This window comes from Papio anubis, chromosome 15, assembly GCF_008728515.1.
Source record: "Papio anubis isolate 15944 chromosome 15, Panubis1.0, whole genome shotgun sequence".
Lineage (NCBI taxonomy): Eukaryota > Metazoa > Chordata > Mammalia > Primates > Cercopithecidae > Papio > Papio anubis.
The window spans coordinates 91,014,849-91,038,582 of record NC_044990.1 but is presented as its reverse complement, the minus strand read 5'-3'; the positions used below and the strand labels follow the sequence as shown (position 1 = coordinate 91,038,582).

Sequence of the window (23,734 nt, the reverse complement as noted above, 5' to 3'; positions counted from 1 at the left end):
TAGACTCCATTCTGGATAGTAGTCCTGGGCGTCTGTGTTCTTCCCACCTCTGAGGATGGAATCTTGGGTCTCATAGCCCCTCACACTTGTTTACTTTTTGTCCTGCAGGGCTCTGCCTGTCATGTATGCAGTAGCACTTGACCTTCGAGTGTTTGCTAATAATGTAAGTTTAATTTGCTGTCATTATTGTTTTAAAATTAACACTTGGTTTTAAATTAACACTTGTTTTAAAATTTTATAAATTGTTTAAATTTTTATAAAATTTTATAAAATTGTTTAAAATTTTATAAAATGTTTAACAATAAAGCACTTGTTTTAAAATTAACACTTGGTAAAATAAACACTGTTGTTTAATTTCATGTCATTCTTTCCAAAAGTTTTGAGGAGTGAATTGAAGTTGAGATGTGTCTGGTATAGGAAGCAAAAGAACAGATATTGACTATTCTTTCTAGGTTAACAGAAACAGATTTAAGTAAACATTTGCTCAGATTTCCACACTGTTCATACAGAGGGAGAGGTTTCATTTTGTCGTTAACCATTTATGGTATATATTATTTTTATGAAGTCAGTGGAACAACAACAAATGAGCTATTCTGCATCTCTTCCACCTTTAAGATGTGGCCTGCTCCCCCGTTGAAAAGAATTCAGCTTCATATAGATTTGGGCAGTAGGAGGGGGCTTCCCTGGGGTGAGGGGAGATCCTGGGTTTTATGGAGGTGACTTCCCCTTGGGGACCCACAGAAGCCCCCATTATGGAGCAGCATTTGTCTACCTTTTGGTTTTAGGACGACCCCTTTACGGTTTTAGAAATGATTGATGACTTCAGTTCTAGGCAGCATGCAATGGATTTCTCCCTATTGCGCCTGCTAAAAACAGTTAAAACCCTGGGAGTTGTCAGGCTGGCATGGCTATGGGAGGTGGAGAGAAGAGGGGGATGGGGCTCAGAGTTGGATGTAGGGAGTCTCCGGGTTTCCCTTTTGTCTCCTGTCTGTCCTGGACTGGGTGCCTTAGAAACCTGAAGCCTTTCACTGTCAGGCAGAGACAAAATCCCCAAGGAAACCAGGAGCCTGGGTAGACAGTCCAGCAAGACAGAACTCTGACCATCACTGCTTCACTCCAGTGCCAGGCACAAAAAGTCCGCAGGTCCCTCCCGCCGCATCTTCAAAGTGGTGCGGGCTGGGGGTGGCCCAGGACCTCCACCCTGGGCTAGCAGTAATGAGGAGCTAGGTGGATGTCAGAGGCTCAGCAGGGGACCTGGACCTCCCCCATTCAGTGGCAAAGGGGATGCGCCTGTTTCTCTGCTTACATCGTGAGGCCTGCTAAAAGAAGATAAATAAGATCCACAGTCTTGTCACGTAGTGCCCCAAATGTCCAGGATTTAATCGACACCGATTACCAGGAAAATGTCAACTTCCTGAGATTTTGAATGAGAAAAGACGTTCAGCAGAAGACACCAATGCTGAGATTGCACAGATGTTGGAATTATCTGATAAGCATTTTAAACAGCCCTCTTGATTCAGCAAGCAATTTAGAATGTGCTTGAAACAAATGAAAACATTTAAAGTCTCAACAAGGAAATAGGCAATATAAAGAAGAATGGGGGAGGAGGGAGGGGGGTTCCAAGATGGCCGAATAGAAACAGTTCCAGGCTACAGCTCCCAGTGTGAGCGACGCCGAAGATGGGTGATTTCTGCATTTCCAACTGAGGTAACAGGTTCATCTCACTGGGGTGTGTCAGACAGTGGGTGCAGGACAATGGGTGCAGCCCATCAAGCGAGAGCTGAAGCAGGGCGAGGCATCGCCTCACCCGGGAAGGGCAAGGGGTAAGGGAATTCCCTTTCCTAGCTAAGGGAAACCATGACACACAGCACCTGGAAAGTCAGGTCACTCCCACCCTGATACTGCGCTTTTCCAAGGGTCTTAGCAAGCGGCACCAGGAGATTATATCCTGTGCCTGGCTCAGAGGGTCCCACGCCCATGGAGCCTCCCTCATTGCTAGCACAGCAGTCTGAGATCTAACTGCAAGGTGGCAGTGAGGCTTGGGGGTGCCCGCCATTGCTGAGGCTTGAGTAGGTAAACAAAGTGTCCGGGAAGCTCGAACTGGGTGGAGCCCACTGCAGCTCAAGGAGGCCTGCCTACCTCTGTAGACTCCAACTCTGGGGACAGGGCATAGCCAAACAAAAGGCAGCAAAAACCTCTGCAGGTTTAAATGTCCCTGACTGACAGCTTTGAAGAGAGTAGTGATTCTTCAAGCACAGAGTTTGAGATCTGAGAACAGACAGACTGCCTCAAGTGGGTCCCTGACCCCCAAGTAACCTAACTGGGAGGCATCCCCCAGTAGGGGCAGACTGAAACCTCACACGGCCGGGTACCCCTCTGAGACGAAGCTTCTAGAGGAACAATCAGGCAGCAACATTTGCTGTTCAGCAGTATTCACTTTTCTGCAGCCTCCGCTGCTGATACCCAGGCAAACAGGTCTGGAGTAGACCTCCAGCAAACTCCAACAGACCTGCAGCTGAGGGTCCTGACTGTTAGAAGGAAAACTAACAAACAGAAAGGACATCCACAGCGAAACCCCATCTGTACATCATCATCATCAAAGTCCAAAGGTAGATGAAACCACAAAGATGGGGAAAAAATAGAGCAGAAAAGCTGAAAATTCTAAAAATCAGAGTGCCTCTCCCCCTCCAAAGGAATGCAGCTCCTCGCCAGCAGCGGAACAAAGGTGGACAGAGAATGAATGACGAGCTGAGAGAAAAAGGCTTCAGACGATCAAACTTCTCTGAGCTAAAGGAGGAAGTTTGAACACATCCCAAAGAAACTAAAAACCTTGAAAAAAGATTAGACGAATGGCTAACTAGAATAACCAATGTAGAGAAGTCTGTAAATGACATGATGGAGCTGAAAACCATGGCACGAGAACTACGTGACAAATGCACAAGCTTCAGTAACCGATTCAATCAACTGGAAGAAAGGGTATCAGTGATTGAAGATCAAATCAATGGAATGAAGCGAGGAGAGAAGTTTAGAGAAAAACAGGTAAAAAGAAATGAACAAAGCCTCCAAGAAATATGGGACTATGTAAAAAGACCAAATCTACGTCTGATTGGTGTATCTGAAAGTGAAAGGGAGAATGGAACCAAGTTGGAAAATGCTCTGCAGAATATTATCCAGGAGAACTTCCCCGACCTAGTAAGGCAGGCCAACATTCAAATTCAGGAAATACAGAGAACGCCACAAAGATACTCCTTGAGAAGAGCAACTCTAAGACACATAATTGTCAGATTCACCAAAGTTGAAATGAAAAAAAAAATGTTAAGGGCAGCCAGAGAGAAAGGTCGGGTTACCCACAAAGGGAAGCCCATCAGACTAACAGCAGATCTCTCGGCAGAAACTAGAAGCCAGAAGAAAGCGAGGGACAATATTCAACATTATTAAAGAAAAGAATTTTCAGCCCAGAATTTCATATCCAGCCAAACTAAGTTTCATAAGTGAAGGAGAAGTAAAATCCTTTACAGACAAGCAAATGCTGAGAGATTTTTGTCACCACCAGCCCTGCCCTACAAGAGCTCCCGAAGGAAGCACTAAACATGGAAAGGAACAACCGGTACCAGCCACTGCAAAAACATGCCCAAATGTAAAGACCATCAATGCTAGGAAGAAACTGCATCAACTAACGAGCAAAATAACCAGCTAACGTCATAAAGACAGGATCAAATTCACACATAACAATATTAACCTTAAATGTAAATGGACCAAATGCTCCAATTAAAAGATACAGACTGGCAAATTGGATAAAGAGTCAAGACCCATCAGTGTACTGTATTCAGGAGACCCATCTCACATGCAGAGACACATATAGGCTCAAAATAAAGGGATGGAGGAAGATCTACCAAGCAAATGGAAAACAAAAAAAGGCAGGGGGTTGCAATCCTAGTCTCTGATAAAACACACTTTAAACCATCAAAGATCAAAAGAGACAAAGAAGGCCGTTACATAATGGTAAAGAGATCAATTCAACAGAAGAGCTAACTATCCTAAATATATATCCACCCAATACAGGAGCACCCAGATTCATAAAGCAAGTCCTTAGAGAATTACAAAGAGACTTAGACTCCCACACAATAATAATGGGAGACTTTAACACCTCACTGTCAACATCAGACAGATCAACGAGACAGAAAGTTAACAAGGATATCCAGGAATTGAACTCAGCTCTGCACCAAGCAGACCTAATAGACATCTACAGAACTCTCCACCCCAAATCAACAGAATATACATTCTTCTCAGCACCACATCGCACTTATTCCACAACTGACCACATAGTTGGAAGTAAAGCACTCCTCAGCAAATGTAAAAGAACAGAAATTATAACAAAGTATCTCTGAGACCACAGTGCAATCAAACTAGAACTCAGGATTAAGAAACTCACTCAAAACCGCTCAACTACACAGAAACTGAACAACCTGCTCCTGAATGACTACTGGGTACATATCGAAATGAAGGCAGAAATAAAGATGCTCTTTGAAACCAATGAGAACAAAGATACAACATACCAGAATCTCTGGGACACATTGAAAGCAGTGTGTAGAGGGAAATTTATAGCACTAAATGCCCACAAGAGAAAGCAGGAGAGATCTAAAATTGACACCCTAACATCACAATTAAAAGAACTAGAGAAGCAACAGCAAACACATTCAAAAGCTAGCAGAAGGCAAGAAATAACTAAGATCAGATCAGAACTGAAGGAGATAGAGACACAAAAAACCCTTCAAAAAAATCAATGAATCCAGGAACTGGTTTTTTGAAAAGATCAACAAAATTGATAGACCGCTAGCAAGACTAATAAAGAAGAAAAGAGAGAAGAATCAAATAGACACAATAAAAAATGATAAAGGGGATACACCACTGATCCCACAGAAATACAAACTACCATCAGAGAATAGTATAAACACCTCTATGCAAATAAACTAGAAAACCTAGAAGAAATGGATAAATTCCTGGACACATATACTCTCCCAAGACTAAACCAGGAAGAAGTTGAATCCCTGAATAGACCAATAACAGGCTGTGAAATTGAGGCAATAATTAATAGCCTGCCAACCAAAAAAAGTCCAGGACCAGATGGATTCACAGCCGAATTCTACCAGAGGTACGAGGAGGAGCTGATACCATTCCTTCTGAAACTATTCCAATCAATAGAAAAAGAGGGAATCCTCACTAACTCATTTTATGAGGCCAACATCTTCCTGATACCAAAGCCTGGCAGAGACACAACAAAAAAAGAGAATTTTAGACCAATATCCCTGATGAACATCGATGCAAAAATCCTCAATAAAATACTGGCAAACCGATTCCAGCAGCACATCAAAAAGCTTATCCATCATGATCAAGTGGGCTTCATCCCTGGGATGCAAGGCTGGTTCAACATATGCAAATCAATAAGCGTAATCCAGCATATAAACAGAACCAAAGACAAAAACCACATGATTATCTCAATAGATAGCAGAAAAGGCCTTTGACAAAATTCAACAGCCCTTCATGCTAAAAACTCTCAATAAATTTGGTATTGATGGAACATATCTCAAAATAATAAGAGCTATTTATGACAAACCCACAGCCAATATAATACTGAATGGGAAAAAACTGGAAGCATTCCCTTTGAAAACTGGCACAAGACAGGGATGCCCTTTCTCACCACTCCTATTCAACATAGTGTTGGAAGTGCTGACCAGGGCATTCAGGCAGGAGAGAGAAATAAAGGGTATTCAATTAGGAAAAGAGGAAGTCAAATTGTCCCTGTCTGCAGATGACACAAATTGTATATTTAGAAAACCCCATCATCTCAGCCCAAAATCTCCTTAAGCTGATAAGCAACTTCAGCAAAGTCTCAGGATACAAAATCAATGTGCAAAAATCACAAGCATTCTTATACACCAATAACAGACAGAGAGCCAAATCGTGAGTGAACTCACATTCACAATTGCTTCAAATAGAATAAAATACCTAGGAATCCAACTTAAAAGTGATGTGAAGGACCTCTTCAAGGAGAACTACAAACCACTGCTCAAGGAAATAAAAGAGGACACAAACAAATGGAAGAACATGCCATGCTCATGGATAGGAAGAATCAATATCGTGAAAATGGCCATACTGCCCAAGGTAATTTATAGATTCAATGCCATCCCCATTAAGCTACCAATGACTTTCTTCATAGAATTGGAAAAAACTAGTTTAAAGTTCATGTGGAACCAAAAAAGAGCCCACATTGCCAAGACAATCCTAAGCCAAAAGAACAAAGCTGGAGGCATCATGCCCCCTGACTTCAAACTATACTACAATGCTACAGTAACCAAAACAGCATGGTACTGGTACCAAAACAGAGATATAGACCAATGGAACAGAACAAAGCCCTCAGAAATAATACCACACATCTACAACCATCTGATCTTTGACAAATCTGACAAAAACAAGAAATGGGGAAAGGATTGCCTGTTTAATAAATGGTGCTGGGAAAAGTGGCTAGCCATATGTAGAAAGCTGAAACTCGATCCCTTCCTTACACCTTATACAAAAATTAATTCAAGATGGATTAGAGACTTAAATGTTAGACCTAAAACCATAAAAACCTCCAGAAGAAAACCTAAAGCAATACCATTCAGGACATAGGCATGGGCAAGGACTTCGTGTCTAAAACACCAAAAGCAATGGCAACAAAAGCCACAATTGACAAATGGGATCTAATTAAACTAAAGAGCTTCTGCACAGCAAAAGAAACTACCATCAGAGTGAACAGGCAACCTACAGAATGGGAGAAAATTTTTGCAATCTACTCATCTGACAAAGGGCTAGTATCCAGTTCTTTGTCTACAAAGAACTCAGACAAATTTACAAGAAAAAAAAACCCCATCAAAAAGTGGGCAAAGGATATGAACAGACACTTCTCAAAAGAAGACATTTATGCAGCCAACAAACATGTGAAAAAATGCTCATCATCACTGGCCATCAGAGAAATGCAAATCAAAACCACAATGAGATACCATCTCACACCAGTTAGGATGGTGATCATTAAAAAGTCGGGAAACAACAGGTGCTGGAGAGGATGTGGAGAAATAGGAACACTTTTACACTGTTCGTGGGACTGTAAATAAGTTCAACCATTGTGGAAGACAGTGTGGCGATTCCTCAAGGATCTAGAACTAGAAATACCATTTGACCCAGCCATCCCATTACTGGATATATACCCAAAGGATTATAAATCATGCTGCTATAAAGACACATGCACATGTATGTTTATTGCGGCACTATTCACAATAGCAAAGACTTGGAACCAACCCAAATGTCCATCAATGACAGACTGGATTAAGAAAATGTGGCACATATACACGATGGAATACTATGCAGCCATAAAAAAGGATGAGTTCATGTCCTTTGTAGGGACATGGATGAAGCTGGAAACCATCTTTCTCAGCAAACTATCGCAAGAACAGAAAACCAAACACCACATATTCTCACTCATAGGTGAGAATTGAACAATGAGAACAGCTGGACACAGGAAAGGGAACATCACACACCGGGGCCTGTCGTGGGGTGGGGGGAGTGGGGAGGGATAGCATTAGGAGATATACCTAATGTAAATGACAAGTTAATGGGTGCAGCACACTAACATGGCACATGTATACATATGTAACAAACCTGCATGTTGTGCACATGTACCCTAGAACTTAAAGTATAATAAAAAATAAATTAAAAAAAGAACCAAATGGAAATTTTAGAACTGAAAAGTACACTGAAGACCTCAGAGAACTTTTATTTTTGTTATATCTATTTATATTTACTGTATTAGAAATTTTAATTAGAAAAGATTTAAAAATATTTATTCATTTTAAAGCAACAATAAACCGTTTACATGTAACATAACTGACTTTTTAAATAAAAAATAACTGTATTTCCAAAACAAAATACTAAGAAAAGTGGTGTCACATCACTCTTGACCTCTTCAATGCCTAGTTCAGCAGAAGCCGTCTGGTCCTCTTGCCTGCTTCTGCACTCACTCTGTTGCAGTACACTGTTTTGAGTCAAGTATTTCTCTGCCTGATGCTGAAAGGCTACATCACAAAGATGTAGATGGAAAAGAGAGGAATATTCTCATAGGCTTTCCAGACCATTGAGATAATTCTTTGACTCTACATATGAAAACTCCAAGAGGCAGTTTTTTTAAAAAGGTTAGTTACCATGTGGCTTCTGAAGAGTCCCAATAAACTTTTTCTACCTTTACACTAAAATCCACTGGTCTGCCTAAAGCACTTTGAATGGATTTCATAATACCTTGCGTCAGTCGTGTCTTAGTCCATTTGGGCTGCTGTAAGAAAATACTATAAACTGGGTGGCTTGTAACCAACAAACATTTATGTCTCACAGTTCTGGAGGCAGGGAGGTCCAAGATCAAGTCACCAGCAGATTGAGTGTCTGATGAAGAGGGCTGCTTCCTGCCTCATAGCACCTTCTTGCTGTATCTGCACGTGGTAGATGGGGCAAGGGATCTCTCTTCAAATCCCATTCATGACAGCTTCATCTTCATGACCTCATCACCTCTCAGAGGCCTCTGTTCCAGACACCGTCACTTTGAGGGTTAGGATTTCAGCATGAGTTTTGGAGGGCACACAAACATTCAGACCATAGCAGACCATTTGGAGAGTATTGGCTTACTGAACCATGCAGCAACTCCCAAGTGTTAGCACCACTGTTAGAAACCCAACCCCCAAACCCCTACCTTTCTTAACATCTACAGGGGCCTCATCAGAAAAGCCTTGGAGTAGGGAAAAGCTGCAAAGCTCACGGTGGTTGAGAAAAGTTTTCCAGAATTCTGATTTTTCTTGAAAGCACAAATGTTGTTGTTGGCAACCAGTACCATCGGTTGTTTGCCTGGAAGTGACAGATTTGTTTCATTCGTTTTGGAGAGTATGGTCAGCCAGATGCCCAAGCCTGGGTAGCTAGCTGTGTCTGTCTATCAGTTTTCTGTTCCACAAGAAGCAGTTAGTCCAGCTCACAGCTCAGACAGCTGCCCAGAGGTTTCCTGTAAACAGCCATGAGATACCCGTGTGCAACAGAATTGCTGTATGCTGCTCATTTCTTCACAAAGCATATAAAAAACGTGTGCTCAAGGACCAAGATTTAAGAAAATTCGTGTTTACTGCATTATCAAGGACATTTTATTTATTTATTTAGAGATGATCTTGCTCTGTCACCCAGCTGAAGTGCACTGGCGCAATCATAGCTCACTGCAGCCTTGAGTTCCTGGGGCTGAATGAAGCCTTCCACCTCAGCCTCCCGAATAGCTGGGACTACAGGTGTATGCCACGATACCAGGCAAATTTAAAAATTTTTTTAATAAAGGCAGAGTCTTGCCATGTTGCCCGGGCTGGTTTCAAACTCCTGGGCTCAAGTGATTCTCCCACCTCAGCCTCCCAAAAGTGCTGGGATTACAGGTGTGAGCCGCTGTGCTTGGCTCATCAAGGGCGTTGTTAAAAGGAAACTATTTTTACTAGTTTGTTGATTGATTGATTGATTGATTGATTGCAAAGTGTCTGGTGTTTAAGAATATGATGATCACTTGTGTAGTTTGCTGCTGGTGGGAGCACTCCAGCATTTTACCTATTGCTGTTTTTGCACCATCAGTGCAAAATATATATAGTAAAAATTATATATGTGCAAAATTAATATAGTAAAAAAAGACTATGATGGCTTAGTGTTGTCGTGAATATAGTTTGAGCTGTGGGTGATTTGCAAGCCTGTTGTAGGCCTTGTGTTTGTGGAGAACACAAGTGGGAGAAACAGGTTCTTTCTTCTTTAACCAAGGCCATCCTCGCAAATGCGAGGGAAAAGTCAGACTCAGCGATGACTTTGGTATTTGTTGAACGTTTTTATTTTGAGCATTTTGACCAGCCAGCTTCAGGGACTGAAGGAAGAGAGCTCAATCACTTAGTAACATGCAGTGCAGGTTTGAAAAGTTGGTGACTGACTTAACTTGAAATAATTGAAGAAAGTTGAGGTTTGTGGAAGAATTGGAATAATACAGACTTCTCAATTTTTAAAAATATTGTAGCACATGCTAGCTGATTTCTCCAGAATCTTTCGGGACTTTGGCTCTTAATTGTACCTATTTTTTGCTTTAAGAAATGAATGTTTTGGCTGGGCACAGTGGCTCACGCTTGTAATCCCAACACTTTGGGAGGCCAAGATGAGAGGATTACTTGGAGTCAGAAGTTCAGGACCAGCCAGAGCAACTAAGTGAGACCCTGTCTCTACAAAAAAAAAAAAAAAAAAAAAAAAAAAGCCCAAACCTAGCCAGGCATGGTGGTGCCTGGTTCCATGGTTCCGGCTCCTCAGGAGGCTGAGGTAGGAAGATCAGTGGAGCCCAGGAGGTTGAGGCTGCCGTGAGGTGTGACTGGGCCATTGCACTCCAGCTTGGGCGACACAGCAAGATCTTGTCTCGGAAAAATGAAATAAAATAAATGTTTTTATATTTTATTAGGCAGATCAGCAGTTGGTAAAGAAAGGAAAAAGCAAAGTTGGGGACATGTTGGAAAAAGCAGCAGAGTTACTGATGAGCTGTTTCCGGGTCTGTGCCAGCGACACGTGAGTAAGGACTTGAGGACCGTCGGACGCTGTCGGTCGTGGTTTTTGTCGCAGTGTTCACCCTTTCTGGCCTGTGTTTATTGTTGACGTATATTTTACTTCTACACATATTATAATCCCACAACCATCATTATGTTTGCTTTAAAAAGTTGATTGTTTTGTAAAAGAAATAAGAGCTGAGGGAAAAAAAAGTCTTTTCATTTGCCCACATTTGACCATGCCTGAAGCTCCTCTCTGCAGGAACCAGTTTCCGTCTGTGCCATTTCCCTTTCCTGAAGCACTTTCTTCCGCGTTTGCATTTGTTGAGGGTCTGAGGGCAGTGAATTCTCTAAGCTTTCATTTTTCTGAAACTGTCTTTATTTTTTTAAGAAATTTTCTCTTTTTACCAGTGAAGAAGATTACCATCATTTTTTTAAGGCTCCTTTTGCTACATGGAGTCTTGTGGGTTGACAGTTTTTTTCCTTTCGGCACTTTAAAAATGTCATTCCATCTGGTTTCCTTTGCTTCTGATGAGTCCTTGCCGTCGTTCCCTGTATAGAATGGGTGTTTTTGCTCTGGCTGTGATTTTTTCTTTATCATTTGGCATCAGTCATTTGGCTCTGATGTGCATAGTTGGCTTTTTTTTTCTTTAATTTCTCCTGTTCAGGGTTCATTGGGCTTCCTGTATTTGTAAGTTGATGTTTTTAAAAATTTAATATTTTACATTCTTCAACTACTTTTGGCCCCATTTTTTCTCTTCTCTTTCTGTGATTTCAACTGCATATGTGTTAAATGCTTGATATTATCCCACACAGGCCACTGTTAGTCTCTTTGTTTATTTTTTAACCTTTTTTTTTTTTGAGACAGAGTCTTGCTCTGTCGCCCAGGTTGGAGTGCAGTGGCGCCATCTCAGCTCACTGCAACCTCCGCCTCCTGGGTTCACACCATTCTCTTGCCTTAGCCTCCTGAATAGCTGGGATTACAGGCGCATGCCACCTCGTCCAGCTAATTTTTGTGTTTTTAGTAGAGATGGGGTTTCACCGTGTTGGCCAGGCTGGTCTTGAATTTCTGACCTCAAGTGATCCACCCTCCTCGGCCTCCCAAAGTGCTGGGATTATAGGCATGAGCCACTGCACCTGGCCTCAATCTTTTTTTTCCTCTCTCCTCCATTTTAGGTAATTTGTATTGACCTGCTTACAAGTTGACTGATCTTTTCTGCCATTATTTATTTTTAAATTCTCAACTTTCCATCTGATTCTACTCTAGAGTTTCCATTTTTTCTTCTAAAACTCTCATCTCTTCACCCAGTATATAATTACATTTATTTGTGAGATTTAGGAAATTTTAAAACAAAGAAAGGTTATCAAAGGTATCCATATGTAAATAAACAAAAACTATTGTTCCCAGAGAGTAGTTGTTTTGGTCAACAAAACAACTGGGGAATGTAAGAAAAGAGATTTACTTGGCTCACAGTTCTGCAGGTTGCACAAGAAGCATGGTGCTCGTATCTGCTTCTGGTAAGGCCTCAGACTGCTTCCACTCATGCTGGAAGATGAAGAGGAGCCCACCACATGGCAAGAGAGGAGTCAGGAGATAGAAGGGTAGGCGCCAGGCTCTTCTACAACCAGCTCTCTGGGAACGCTCACAGGAGCTCAGAGCGAGAACTCATTCATTATGGCAAGGACAGCACCAAGCCATTCATGAGGCGTTTGCCGCCAGGACCCAAAAACCTCCCATTCGGCTCCGCCTCCAACAATGGGGATCGTGTTTTAACATGAGGTGTGATGTGGCCAAAAATCCATATCCAAACAGTAGCAGTAGCCCAGCCTCTCTTTTCACTCACTGTGTCTGTTGCCAATAAACTTGGTAGCCTCAAAAGATGGGAACTTTTCCTGTTGGGTGTCGTAGATCCAATCCATGAAACCAAAAGTAAGTGTTGAGCAGAGCAAGCTGTATGTAAAGGCCAAGGAATGAAGAAGCAGGAGTGTGGCTCACAGATCAACTTCTCTACTCCTGAGGGGTGAGGGGATTGAAATAGAGGGTTTCTTGAATGAAGGAGTTGGACATTGAAAGCAAGGGGAAGAATATTAATCGCTTTTCTTGAAATGGGCGGTGAACTTCTGGGAGCTGAAGCACTGCCATCTTTTTGTCCTTTTATGGCTTCTTCTCATCATTGTTGTGGTGATTGTCAGCCGTTGTGGCACTGGTGGGAGTGTCACTGAGCATGAAAATGAGATTGTAATGAAGTTGGAGGCTCTGCAAAGACTTCCACTTAGCATCCTGCTGATCTTAGCTGGTTTAACCAAGAGGGGAGCCTCTGACCTCAGGCGTCCTATTGCTGAAGATAACCAGAGTTTGAGTTGTGCAACTGTTCAGCCAAGCCTACAAGATGTATAGTGCTGTGGGGATAACATGGCCTCCCTACCCAGCCTCGCTTTGGAACCTTCCTACCAAGGCTGGACTGTAGAAAAGTCCTTCCTCTGCCATGGCACTTTCCCACTGAGGCCTCCCATGAGTGCCGTTTCCTTTGCTGGAAGGTTCTCCTCGACTCCTGGCTGTCTACACTCGTTTAAAGGTTTCCACCCTCTCTAAAGCCTCTCGCTGCTGGACTTCACAGTGGATCAGATTTCCTTTTTATAAACATTCATAGCAGACTGTACATTTCTTTCACTGTGTTTACCGAATGATTGATGACTGTGTAGGTGATGTGTATTTGATTGCCAAGTGCATGAGGGCCTGGGCTTTCTCCATCACTCGCGCTCCTTGCACTTCAGGAGCTCAATCAGTGTTTCTTAAATGAATACTTGAAATTTTGCTTGATGGTATATTCCTGCACAGCAGTGATCTTCATGACCTTTGATTAGGCAGTGGCTTCTCAGATACGACAACAAAAGCATAAGCAACCAAAGGAAAAAATAAATTGGACTTCATCAAAATTAAAAACTTTAGACTTCAAAGAACATTCTCAAAAAAGTGAAAAACAATAATAAACTATCAAATAATACATCTGGTAAGGGCCTAATATCCAGAATATATAAAGAACTATTACAACTCAACAGTAAAAAGACAATCTAATTTTAAAATGGTTAAAGAATTTGAAAAATCTGCCAAACAAAATACACAAGTGGCCAGTAAGTGCGTGAAAAGATGCTCAGCATCATTAGCCACCAATGACTAATGCATCAGTCACTCAAAATGCAAATCAGAACCTCCGAGAGCTGCCAGTCCACACCCAGTGGTAGCACTGTAATCAGAAAGGTGGGCAGCGCCAGCCAGGATGCAGAGACTGGAGCCTCATACACATTGCCAGGAGAACAAAACCAGTGCAGCTGCTGTGCAGAAACGGGAAGGCAGTTCCTCAAAGTTGAATGTAGAGCTACGTGTGACCCAGCATTTCCACCCCGAGGGGACACTCCGAAGACAGAGGCAAATCCCCAGTGACATCTTTCCCCTTGGGGTTTGTTTTCGTCACATACTCTCCAATAGAGGTCATTGTTCCTGGTGCCAGACCAGCTACGATATTACCATACATGCAGTATTTTATGTGACTTACATAGTACTTGTGTGTTTTGTTTGGTTTTCCCGTAACTCTTTGAAGTCATAGAACAGTATTATTATTTGTCTCCGTTTTCAGATGAGGAAAACGAGACCTTGAGAGACTCTTGTTTGAGGTCATACACCTGGGGAGTGACAAAAGTCACAGAGCTGCTTAGAGCAGCTCACAGGCAGTTATAAAACAGGCTTTAACAGTTTAAAGTTGTATGTTTACATTATTTTAAGTGTTTCTATACGGACACATTTTAGTCTTTAAGAGTAATTTTATGTTCTCTGGCTTGTAAACCACCTGCTTGTTTTCTGTACTGGGCACTTTTGTATTTTTGTGCCTTGACTCTGAGTGATTTTATCATTTTGTTGTGTACTTCCATAAACCTAGATGGCGTGGCCTAGTACACACCACTGCTGTGTGGAGTAGCCTGTGGCTCCCAGGCTGCCAGGAGCAAGAGCAGCCCTTGTGTGGCCGCACTGAATGCTGTAGGCAACCGGAACACAATGGGAATTATTTGTTTCTAAACATATCTAAACACCAAAAAGATGCAGTAAAAATACAGTATGAGAATCTGTAGGACCGCCATCTCAATGGTCATCTGTAGTTGACCAAAATGTTGTATAACACGTGACTATTTCTAAGTTAATTGCAGACAGAGGCACACCTCACCTAGGTGCTTCAGTTTCTGTTTCTTCAGTCTTTTGAGGTAAATTTACATGCAGCGAACTACCTACAGTAGTATCTGTCTGCTTGCTATTGAGGTATAGGACAGTGAACTACCTACAGTATTATCTGTCTGCTTGCTGTTGAGGTGTAGGACATGATTGTCAACCTGGAAACTTCCCTCGTCCCTCATTTGGGGCAGGCCCTTTCTGCTGTCTGGATTTGTTCCCCGTGGGTCACTTCCTGCCTTTCTGGTGACTTCCTGTAAATGGACGCCCACAGTGTGTACTCTTTGTGTCTTCCTTGGTGGGACTCATCCTCGGTGTGTTTTACTGGTTCGTTTTGTTGTCCTGATGAGAAGGTATTTTTCTATTTTTCTTTTTTTGGTTTTTGTTTTTGTTTTTTGAGACGGAGTCATGCTCTGTCACCCAGGCTGAAATGCACTGGCCCAGGTTCAAGTGATTCTTCGGCCTCAGCCTCCTGAGTAGCCAGGATTACAGGCACGCACCACCATGCCCTATTTTTCCATTTTTCAAAAATGGTTTATAACAGTTAACTTTTACACATTGTTGCTGCAAACGAGGCAGTTTTTAGTTGGTGAAGCGGAGGGAGGATGTTACTCAAGTAGTTAATTGGGATTTTCCTGGTTTGCTTTTTCTTTCATTTTTACCCATCAGGTAAGACATCTTTTTTCATAATGTTATTTTGTTTGATGAATATGACTTGATATGAATATGACTTGAGCTTTGGTACTTTATCTCAAGATATTAATTTGTTTAGGCAGTTTATTTTGTGAAATAAAAATTTTATTTGCTATGTAACTTAAAAAAAATTATTTCCCCATAGCCGTGCTGGAATAGAGGACTCTAAGAAGTGGGGCATGCTGTTTCTGGTGAACCAGTTGTTTAAAATCTACTTCAAGGTGCGCTTCTGTTTGAATTCTGTCTTTCCAACTTTCCATTCTCCTTGTCCTCCCACATACCGTATATGGTTAGCTAGCCTCCCTGGCGTTGCTTGCGAAATGGTCAAAACCGTATTCCTAGTCTTAATAGCGAACCTTTGTTGAATGCCTGCTAGGGGCAAGGCACTGTTCTGAATGTCTCCTGTTGACAACTGGCCCTCTGAGGTTAGCGCTCCCGGCCCTGGGGAGACAAAGGCACCTGCGTGTGAAGCAGCTGGCCCGGCATGGTGAGCTTGGACTTTCAGTGCAGGCGGTTTCACTCCAGAGCCTTTTGTCTTCTGTGGTCATAATTAACTATGGAAAAGCAGGCATATAGATGGATAGATGGATACAGAAACCATTGCCACATAAAGTCAGTCAGGTGAAGAGCAGCCCATCATGTGTCAGCAGCTGGGCCTTGGGCCTTCTGTCCAGGGCTTTCCACTCCTGTAGAGCACCCCACCTTCCTGCCGGTGTTGCATAAGCACAGGCTTCTGCAGGGCTGTGCCACCTGGAACGGCTTCCCAGAGCCTCCCAGGGTGAATGTCGTCTACAATGGCTGCTTTCTGTTTTGGTTTTTATTATTATATAAATAATTTTTGTGATATAATAGGTTTTGTAATTTGCATTTTGAGGAGACATGCATAGTAATTTGTTTTACCCTGTTTTTGTTGTTTTTAAATATTTTAAATGGATTGTTATTCATTATAGATCAACAAACTCCATTTATGTAAACCCCTAATTAGAGCAATTGACAGCTCAAACCTGAAAGACGATTACAGCACTGCACAGAGAGTAACATACAAATACTACGTTGGACGCAAGGCCATGTTTGACAGTGACTTTAAGCAAGGTATGTTGCTAATCTCTTTTTTCCCAGTATTTTAAATAAGACGTTGCATTCTGGACAACTTTGAATAATATAGTTTCAGAGAACACAATTACTGTATTTTATTTTTAAGGGTAGAATATTTGTGTAAATACAGATCAGCTTATATATACATATTTGACGCCAAAGCTGATTAAATAAAGGGAAATTATATTGAAGGTTCTTAATCCACACTGGGTCTCTGAGGTGCGTGCTGGAGTCTCACAGGCATCACAGACGTCCTTTCTGAGTTCACTAAACATGACTGTTCTCGGAATAGAATGTAAATCATTGTTTTCTCTATTTGCCTTTTGACCCTGTAATAGATGCTGGTTATGTTGACATAGGAAATGGAGATTAGGACAACATTTAGTTCAGTGACTGACTTAACGACCTACAAATCCCACATGGAATGACTTAGAAGCAGGGGATATGCTGTTGGACCTGGCGTCAGAGCTCACGTTTAAACAGCCTCGCGCAGTGTGTTGCTGCCACACCTGACATTATTGTATTAGTTTACATTGGTAACTTTCTCAAGAACAAGAAACTAGTCCTTTCTTCTTTTTGTAATTTTTTATTGGCTGTCATGGCATCATTCTTTGTGATGTCTTCTGTTGTACTCAGACCAGACTTTAAACTCTTCTTCAGCTGTTTGCTGAGCACACAGCCCCAAGTACATGAAGCAACATAACTTTAGGCAATGCAAGATAAATAGTAGCCCTTTCATAAGGATGCTCTGGCTTTTTATTCTATGGGCTTGTATAGACTGACCATTTCCTTTCACAGTTTTTACTGTATAGGCTTTTATAGTCTGACTGTTGATTTCTTCACAGTTTTTAGTAGATCTAGGGCTTTTAAAGAAGGGCTTTTCTTATCTGTTCCTCTCTTTTTTTTTTTCTCTTAATATGAAGCATAAAGGTAGAGAAGCTTTTAAATTCTATTCTATTGGATTTTATTAAGATACTGATGTTTTTTTCTTCTGAGGATTCATTAGGTGGTATTTTTGAATACCTAACATAGCCAGAAATGATTATTAATATTGATGTGACATATTCATAGTTTCTGACATCTTTAGAACTAAAAAGTTTATTTAAGTCTGTATCATCCAACCCTTTTGTTTGACTGTAAAAGAAATAGAAAGCCATTGAGAGTGTGATGTTCCGAGATTACTGAGCGATTCTGTGTCCTCAAAAAGCCAGCGCCGGCCATAGATCTTCTGCCTTGTAGCTCTCAGAGATGTTGTTTTCCATTTTACTGCCAGGAATTCCCAGAGCCCTGATTGTATTTAAGTGGATAAAATGTCTGCAGAGATTGTGGTGATTTTCTTCCCTGTGATTTTATATTATTTGTGTAAGAGAATATTTGGAGTATCTCAGTTGTTGTATACTTTCATTAATTTATTACTTTCAGAGATTTATACCCCACTAGATATTTTTAACTCCAACCGAAATATATTATTTGATGCAAAATGACTAAGGTTCCCTCAAAGACAGCAGAAAAATCTCAGCTTGCATTAACTATTAGAAAATGCATTTTTTTAGCTGGGTACAGTGGCCCACACCTGAATCCTAGCACTTTGGGAGGCCGAGGCGGGTGGATCACAAGGTCAGGAGATCGAGACCATGGTGAAACCCCATCTCTACTAAAAATACAAAAAATTAGCTGGGCGCGGTAGCGGGCGCCTGTAGTCCCAGCTACTCAGGAGGCTGAGGCAGGAGAATGGCGTGAACCCGGGAGGCGGAGCTTGCATCGAGCCGAGATCGCACCACTGCACTCCAGCCTGGGTGACAGAGCGAGACTCCATCTCAAAAAAAAAAAAAAGAAAGAAAAATGCATTTTTGTACATCCAGGAGAATTTGAGATTACCTCGGGCAGTCGCAAAGGTACACTTTTTAGAGGCTAGGTTGCAAAAGTCAAACTGGCAGCGGGTGGGATACTGCAGACTCTGAGTGAATCCTTGTTCCTTGGTCTCAGCCCCACAGGGCTCCTCGTGGGTCCTTGCTTTGTAGTTTGGAAGCGACACTGGCCCCACAGCATTCACGCTCACTGTGCAAGACTGGATGTTTTTTGTGCCAATGTGGCCACACAGTTTAGGAGCAGAGGCAGTGTGTGGTCTCAGTGTGGGTTCCCTAGGCCTCAACCCAGACCCTAGGGCCTGTTGCTTCTGGTGACCCATTCTGCATAAGGGAGGGCCTCTGCAGCTCTTGAGCATCTCTGTTCTCTTGTATTTGGGACTTAGTATCACTGTTCAGGAAGAACTTACATAAACAGGAACATCTTACTTTCCTAATTCTTGACCCAAACCCAGCCTTAGCAAAGCCTCGTCCCATCACCTCGGGAGAATGTGGAATCATTGTCCAGAAACCCCTGACGTTTCCTCTGCCTTCAGCTTTCCGGCCTCAGGACGAGGCTCAGCTCCTGCCTGTTCTGAGAGTTCCTCGTGCGGCTGAACTCTCCGCAGGCCTGTCATGTGCAGTTTGTAGGATTAAGCTTGACAAGTAGAATTACTTTTGTATTTTGAAATCTATTAAATTCAAATCTGTTTTATATGAAATGGAATCCTTTTTTAAGATTGCTGTCAGGACAGAATTAATATACGTTAATAAGAATTTTTTAAAGCATGTGGTCATTTAAAATAGAAGATATATGATCACTAATTATATGTTAAGCTGGAGGATGGTGTTTCACTAAGTTATTTTCATTCTGTTGAATTATGAGTGATTAAAATGTATTGTGGAGGTACATTTTTAAATATGTCTTTATATTTTTCATGAATGTAGAAATCATCTGAGCAGGGTCAAACTTTTAAAATGTTATCATAATGGCTTGCCAGATGACCTTAGGCAAATCAGAATCTCTGTGAAAGTTAGTTTCTTCAGTTTTTCTCTGTTAAGTAGGACTTCCCAGGCAGTTCCTGTTGAATTTGGGGTTATAGATTTTACTTAAGGAAAGTCATTGATCACAGAAATGAAACTGGGCTGATATTTTTTGAGATAATAAAGGGAGGGGGCTTTTGCCTTTTAAATCAGGAGACGGTGGTAGAATACGGAGCAGGAAGGGGCCTGAAGCAGGTGCGTTGGTCTCACGCGTGCTGGCTCTGCCTTCTTTGCAGCCGAGGAGTACCTGTCATTTGCCTTTGAGCATTGTCACCGTTCTAGTCAAAAGAACAAAAGGATGATTCTGATCTATTTGCTTCCAGTAAAAATGCTATTGGTGAGTGATTGTTACTCCCTGTTTATAGATCCTGGTGTTTTCACGAAGTTGACAGCTGATAGGCTTTTTAAAACCTAGCAGACAGTGGTTGATCACAGCCTGAGCTATGTATGGGCACACCCCAGAACGAAGAAGGAACATGCACTGTGTGTGGCCGAAACCCAGAGCTTCATGCCTTACGCCTCCAGGTCCTTCTAGAAAAGCTTTCCCTGTGTCCTGTTTCCCTTTAAAGTATTTAGCTCTACAGTTTAACATTCATGTGACAAAATAAGTACCTATCATTTGTATTCCTCCCTTAAAACCTAAGTTAAAAGCAGTGGATTCACCGAGAAAGAAAAAATGTCATTTCAACCTCTCTCTGGGTATTTCATTTAGTTACTAAAATGTATTTTTGATACTTGAAATAACTGGCAAGTTAATTGACCGAGAAAAGCATCACACACAGCTGGCTAAAGCTTCTGTAATTCCGAATGGATTGTGATGGAGAAGTGCTGCTGTGGCCCTGCCCTCCCCACTTCTCACCCTGTTTAAGAGACAGCCAGTGTCAAATTCTTAGCTGATTCTTCGGGAAGCTACCTGCGCATTCCTAGATCACATGCTTATACTCGCGTTTCTTCAGTTATCACTCTCCTGTTGTGGAAATGCAAAGAAATGTGAGAAGGTCAAGATGAAGGTCACGTGTCATGCATGACGCACGTGTACTGCACCAGGTGTTCTGATTTCAGGTCACGTGTCATGGCATGACGCACGTGTACTGCACCAGGTGTTCTGATTTCTAGACCCGTGTTGTTTTCCTAATGTGCTGTGATGTGTTTAATCTGTGGACATCTAAGAAACTCAGGTTGCAATTTTCTTAAAACTTAATTCCTTGATATGAATGTTTATCAAAGACAATTTTGTCAAAAATGAAAGTGTTTTCATTCTGGAAAATTGACTCTGTCTTAGGGTCACATGCCCACTGTTGAGCTCCTGAAAAAGTATCACCTGATGCAGTTTGCGGAAGTAACCAGAGCTGTGAGGTAGAGTATGCTATCCTTTCCGTTTGGGGTTTTACAAATGCAAGCCTGGTGAGAGTTGACGTGCACGCTGTGTGAGAAACTCACCCTCCTTCTGACGCGCGTCCCCCCTCACCAGTGAGGGCAACCTGCTGCTGCTGCACGAGGCGCTGGCGAAGCACGAGGCCTTCTTCATTCGCTGTGGGATCTTCCTCATCCTGGAGAAGCTGAAGATCATCACCTACAGGAACCTCTTTAAGAAAGTGTAAGCGTTTCCCCAGCGCACTGGGCTCCCAGTGTGGCTCTCGGCAGAGCGGTCAGACGTCCAGGGCCGTTGCAGGCTAAGAAAGGAGGCTACCGTGTGGGCAGGGTCGTCATCTTTCTTCCGCTGTGTGGGATAAAATGAAGCCTCTGCCCACTGCCTGCTGGGGCCCTGCGCAGAGACACGTGAGTAGCACAAGCTGTGCCTCGACTTCTGGGGGAGGTAAGCAGATTCTGTGTGAGAAGACGACCTGAGAACATCAGCCCTGAGAGCCGCGGTACCACGTTTCATCAGACCACATAGGACTCGCTACTCACTCCCCTCCCTTAGTCCTGACTAAGCAGCCCTCCCAGCCACTCCGCCTGTCACAAATGCAGACGCAGAGATCGTCATTCCTTTCCTCACATGTCTTCTGAGGCCTCGTCCCAGCAGGATCTCAGTTCAGTAAACTTCAGGCAAAGGCCAACTTTGTACAGAGCTGTGGGTAGCACATCACAAAGAGTAGGGGCCGTATTTCGCTGAATCAGTGAGACACAGCCCGTTGTCAGGTGCTTCCTGATTTCAGGGAGATTAAAATGTGAAAAAAAGGCACCTTAGATTAATGAAATATTTAGAAAATAATTAAAAACTGTATTTGTACTAGTGACTTTTTTTTTTTTTTTTTTTTTTTTTTTGGGACAGAGTCTCGCTGTTTCCCCCCGGCTGGAGTGCAGTGGCCGGATCTCAGCTCACTGCAAGCTCCGCCTCCCGGGTTTTTACGCCATTCTCCTGCCTCAGCCTCCCGAGTAGCCGGGACTACAGGCGCCTGCCACCTCGCCCGGCTAGTTTTTCGTATTTTTTAGTAGAGACGGGGTTTCACCGTGTGAGCCAGGATGGTCTCGATCTCCTGACCTCGTGATCCGCCCGTCTCGGCCTCCCAAAGTGCTGGGATTACAGGCTTGAGCCACCGCGCCCGGCCACTAGTGACTTTTTTAAGATTGAAAAGTCAAATTAGATTTAATAGCTCTTTGAGAGTGTATTTTAGAGTTTAATAGGTGGGAATTTTTGTACTCCTTTAGAACACTGGCTTATTAAAAGGTGCCTTTTCTTGGCTGCAGAGTGCTGCGTCCTGTCAGTAACCACAGTGCCCGTCTCCTTCCCCTTCCAGGTATTTGTTACTGAAAACACACCAGCTGTCTCTGGATGCTTTTCTGGTTGCCTTGAAATTCATGCAGGTGGAGGACGTGGACATTGACGAAGTTCAGTGTATTCTGGCTAACTTGATATACATGGTGTGTGAGTCCTAGTTTTAATTTAAGCAGCTACTCACAGCAGGATTCAGACCAGAATTTGAAGCTTCAGTGTGGTGGTGTTAAAATTGTTAAAATATCTTTTGCTTTTATTGAAGGTATTTTTTTTGGTAGAACTAATTTTAGCCCAGGAAATACCATTCACCAGGACCTTAGGAGCATGAGGGGATGGATACTCTGTATGTTTGCATATTCTTTACCGGCGGTACATCCCTCAGTATCTGTTGAGTCTCTGAACCCCCTCGGATACCAAAATCCACATGTGCTGCAGTCACTGATAGGACGTAGTATTTGCATATGAGCTATGCACATTCTCCTGTATACTTTAAATTATCTCTAGGTTACTTAAAATAGTGCATTGTAGATAGCTATTATACTGTATTGTTTAGGGAATCACGGCAGGGAAGAGCATCTGTACATGTTCAGTACAGATGCGTTTTTTTTTCCCAAATATTTTCAGTCCACAGTTGGTTGGATTCACGGATGTGAAACCCACCATGGATATGGAGGGTCGATTGTATTTATTTTTATTCATTGTCCTCCCGCTGAACTGAACTGTGCCGCTCTTGGGGAAGAATGCTTAATGCCAAATTTATCAGATCACCCAGCATCTTGGACATGACTCAGATCCAGAAATGTAAACGAACTCCTGCCTTTCTGTCCTGCAGGGCCACATCAAAGGCTACATATCACATCAGCATCAGAAGCTGGTGGTCAGCAAGCAGAACCCATTTCCTCCGCTGTCCACGGTGTGCTGAGTGTGTCCGAAGCCCTGAGGACGGGTGAGCAGTTGTCTCTTTCTGTTCTGGTTGTGCCGATGAGACTGGTCTGGTACTGCGACAAGGCCCCCTGAAGCCGGAACTCTGGGAGGCGCTTCTCCCTGGGATGCCGAGGCTGAGATTGTCAGCACACCCGAGTCAGTCTCCTCCGTTTGTAACTAATTTCAGCCTGATGAAAACCTGGAATTCCTTTTTCACAAAACTCGGCTGGTTCTGGAGTCTTTGTGAAACTTCTTTGAAGGAGGCTTTGCGTGAAGGCAGCTCCGGCTCACTTTTCCTAAGTGTGGTTCCTGAAGGCTGTCTTTGTAACTTTTTGTAGTTCTTTGTATAAAAAGGGTATTCTGAATTTATACACATGGCATGTTCTTCATTATATCTTCCAGGATACATCTATTTTTATATATTAAATTTGAATATGTTATCAAAATGCTTGGTTAACTTAAGGCATCTTTTTAAAAGCAGAATTTAATTTGATTTAAATTTTCCAGATTTTATAGCTTGCCCGTATGGATGCTCCTCAATTTATGATGGGGTTACATCCCAATAAACTTACTTTATTTA

The 23,734-nt window shown here is 42.4% G+C and overlaps 1 protein-coding gene across 3 annotated transcripts in view; it reads left to right on the top strand.

Moving 5' to 3' along the window:
- The window catches only part of PCID2 (PCI domain containing 2), a 37,744-nt gene extending 14,010 nt beyond the window's left edge, over nucleotides 1–23,734 (top strand). The window contains exons 6-14 of one of the 3 annotated variants that reach the window (XM_009192272.3): nucleotides 109–163; nucleotides 10,535–10,638; nucleotides 15,674–15,749; nucleotides 16,479–16,620; nucleotides 19,748–19,848; nucleotides 20,794–20,867; nucleotides 20,983–21,108; nucleotides 22,253–22,376; nucleotides 23,063–23,734. In XM_009192272.3, the coding sequence (XP_009190536.1) occupies nucleotides 109–163; nucleotides 10,535–10,638; nucleotides 15,674–15,749; nucleotides 16,479–16,620; nucleotides 19,748–19,848; nucleotides 20,794–20,867; nucleotides 20,983–21,108; nucleotides 22,253–22,376; nucleotides 23,063–23,152 (892 nt within the window). In that variant the 3' untranslated portion in view covers nucleotides 23,153–23,734. Of the gene's footprint in view, nucleotides 1–108; nucleotides 164–10,534; nucleotides 10,639–15,673; nucleotides 15,750–16,478; nucleotides 16,621–19,747; nucleotides 19,849–20,793; nucleotides 20,868–20,982; nucleotides 21,109–22,252; nucleotides 22,381–23,062 lie in introns of all 3 variants that reach the window. The other 2 variants (XM_009192271.3, NM_001168978.1) reach the window with 2 other exon arrangements.